Consider the following 2,062-nt stretch of genomic DNA (forward strand, 5'->3'; position numbering starts at 1 on the left):
AAATAACAGGGTTCTTGCTCCCGCTCGCAATCAACGCTGATAGAATCTTCCCCGGTTGACTTCCAATATAAGTCCGACGGTGTCCCTTCAGCTCACCAGCATCCGACAGTCCTCCCAGAGACACCATCTCGAACCTCCTCCCAAGGGCCTTCGCAATACTCTCAGCAATTGAAGTCTTCCCACAGCCCGGTGGACCCACTAAGAGTAACGGTCTAACCTGTCTAGTCGAAGGATGAGACATCTTGCCCAACGCCCACAACTCTACCACTCTCTCCTTAACCTCTTCTAAACCATAGTGAGTGGCACTCAAACTCGAGCGCACTGCAGAGAGATCGGCGACGCCCTCAGTAGAAGTCCACGGCAATGAAAGGACAACGTCGAGATACTGTCTTGTTACTGCGTACTCCTGCGAGCTCGGCTCAAGCTGACTTAGCCTCGTTAACTCCTTCTCAAACACCCGTCGAGTCCTATCACCGGTATTCCCAAGAGGGATCTTCCTCCCCAAATCGATCAGCTGATCGATATCCTCTCTATTCTTCTCGCCATCACCAATCTTTCCACGAATAATATCACCAAGCCGTCTCGCTCGAGCTACCAGACTTCTTTCCTCCAGAAGAGATACCTTTTCCTCATCAGAAATTGTCAAGATCTCCGCTAAGGCATCGGGCATCCAATGGAGATCCTTAGCCTCGCATCTCGCCAAAGCTTGCACCCATTTCAACGCGAATTTCGAATCGCGAGCAGCCAATTTCTCGCATTGCCGCAACAGTTCCTCCCGAGCCTCTCGCACAGTGGCTGGGTCATCAAAAGTATCTTTGCGCACAGTGAAGATTCCATCCTCATTCAACTCCACTCGAACCTTCGGAATCATCATCCGCCCATCTCCTATCTCGACCAGCGTCCCCACACTACTTTGCGCATGCGTGCACACTGCATGAGCTCCTCTCTCGACAGCCTCTCCAGCAGGGATCGGCAGATGCACTCCAGGCAGCACGGGAGAGCCTTGGATGCGCCTCAGGTTTTGCGGTAATTTCATCCCAGGGCGGGGAACATACCCACGAGGGAGTTCGTTGACCCCGTTAATACCCATCATCCGAGCACGAGCTCTCAGCGCCACTGACGAGGCCATTCGGAACATCACAAAAGAGAAAGATCTAAGGTCCGCAAACTGTCGTTCGACGCGTTGTGGAATGAGTAGAAATGGTTGCTTGCAGGGAAAAAGCAGGTTGGGCTCATTAGGTATCGAGAATGAGATAGAAATATTCGAGAAGAGCATAACGACATGTTGGAAGGAATGTGAACGCGCAGGATATCGCGAGAAAAACGTTTTTGAAATTACCTGGAATTGAGAGGAATTGAGCGGGAGTGCTCGAGATTGCACGACCTTTGCAGGAAAAGGATGAAAACTGCATGACACATTCCAGATCCAAAATCATAAAATTTTAAGCATAATCGCAGTTTAGTTGGGAATGAAGGAGTAGAAACTATACAGAAAGAAAGAGATTATGAAGGGGAGCAGAATGATAGGTACATTGCCATATCAGACTGTGATGTAGTAAGAACAGGAGCGCTTGGAAGTTGGCCGTTTGAGCGTTTTAACGCACTTCTTCGAGCAACGATTATGTTGTGCTCTGCTATTTAGTTATAGATAGATTAGTTATAGATTCTCGCTCGGATGCATCTATCTAACGGTTTTTCATACTAGAAACGGTTAGATTCGTCTCTGGTTTTCTTATGCTAGTTTAAGCTAAGCTAGGATTCTAGTTGGTATTTATTAGACTGGACTGGGTCCAGTGACTGATTGTGTGATCTGCTACCTCATCTTAACTCTAGTTCTACTTGAGTTAACCAGTCCTCACTAGTATCGCATCGTAATCTCTATTGCCTGAGGCAATAGAGATTACGATGCAATTTGCCTCACTTGATCGTGGTACAAGCTACTCGGGATGTTACTTAGATCTGGAATGAAATTGTCTAACCGTGATCGCTGTGCATTTCCTCATGATTCAACAGGTTTAACTCCCTCTACACCTCCGTCTAACGACGCGACCGAACCACCAAG

At 48.0% G+C, this 2,062-nt stretch overlaps 1 protein-coding gene across 1 annotated transcript; it reads right to left on the reverse strand.

Moving 5' to 3' along the window:
* Positions 1–7: 7 nt before the first annotated feature.
* Positions 8–871, reverse strand: Pmar_PMAR012277 (conserved hypothetical protein; the record flags this gene model as incomplete). The annotated part of the gene is made up of 1 exon (XM_002771079.1): positions 8–871. A coding segment is annotated over one exon (864 nt), but the record flags the coding sequence as incomplete, so codon positions are not given.
* Positions 872–2,062: the final 1,191 nt, after the last annotated feature.

This window comes from Perkinsus marinus, assembly GCF_000006405.1.
Source record: "Perkinsus marinus ATCC 50983 genomic scaffold scf_1104296963922, whole genome shotgun sequence".
NCBI lineage: Eukaryota > Perkinsozoa > Perkinsida > Perkinsidae > Perkinsus > Perkinsus marinus.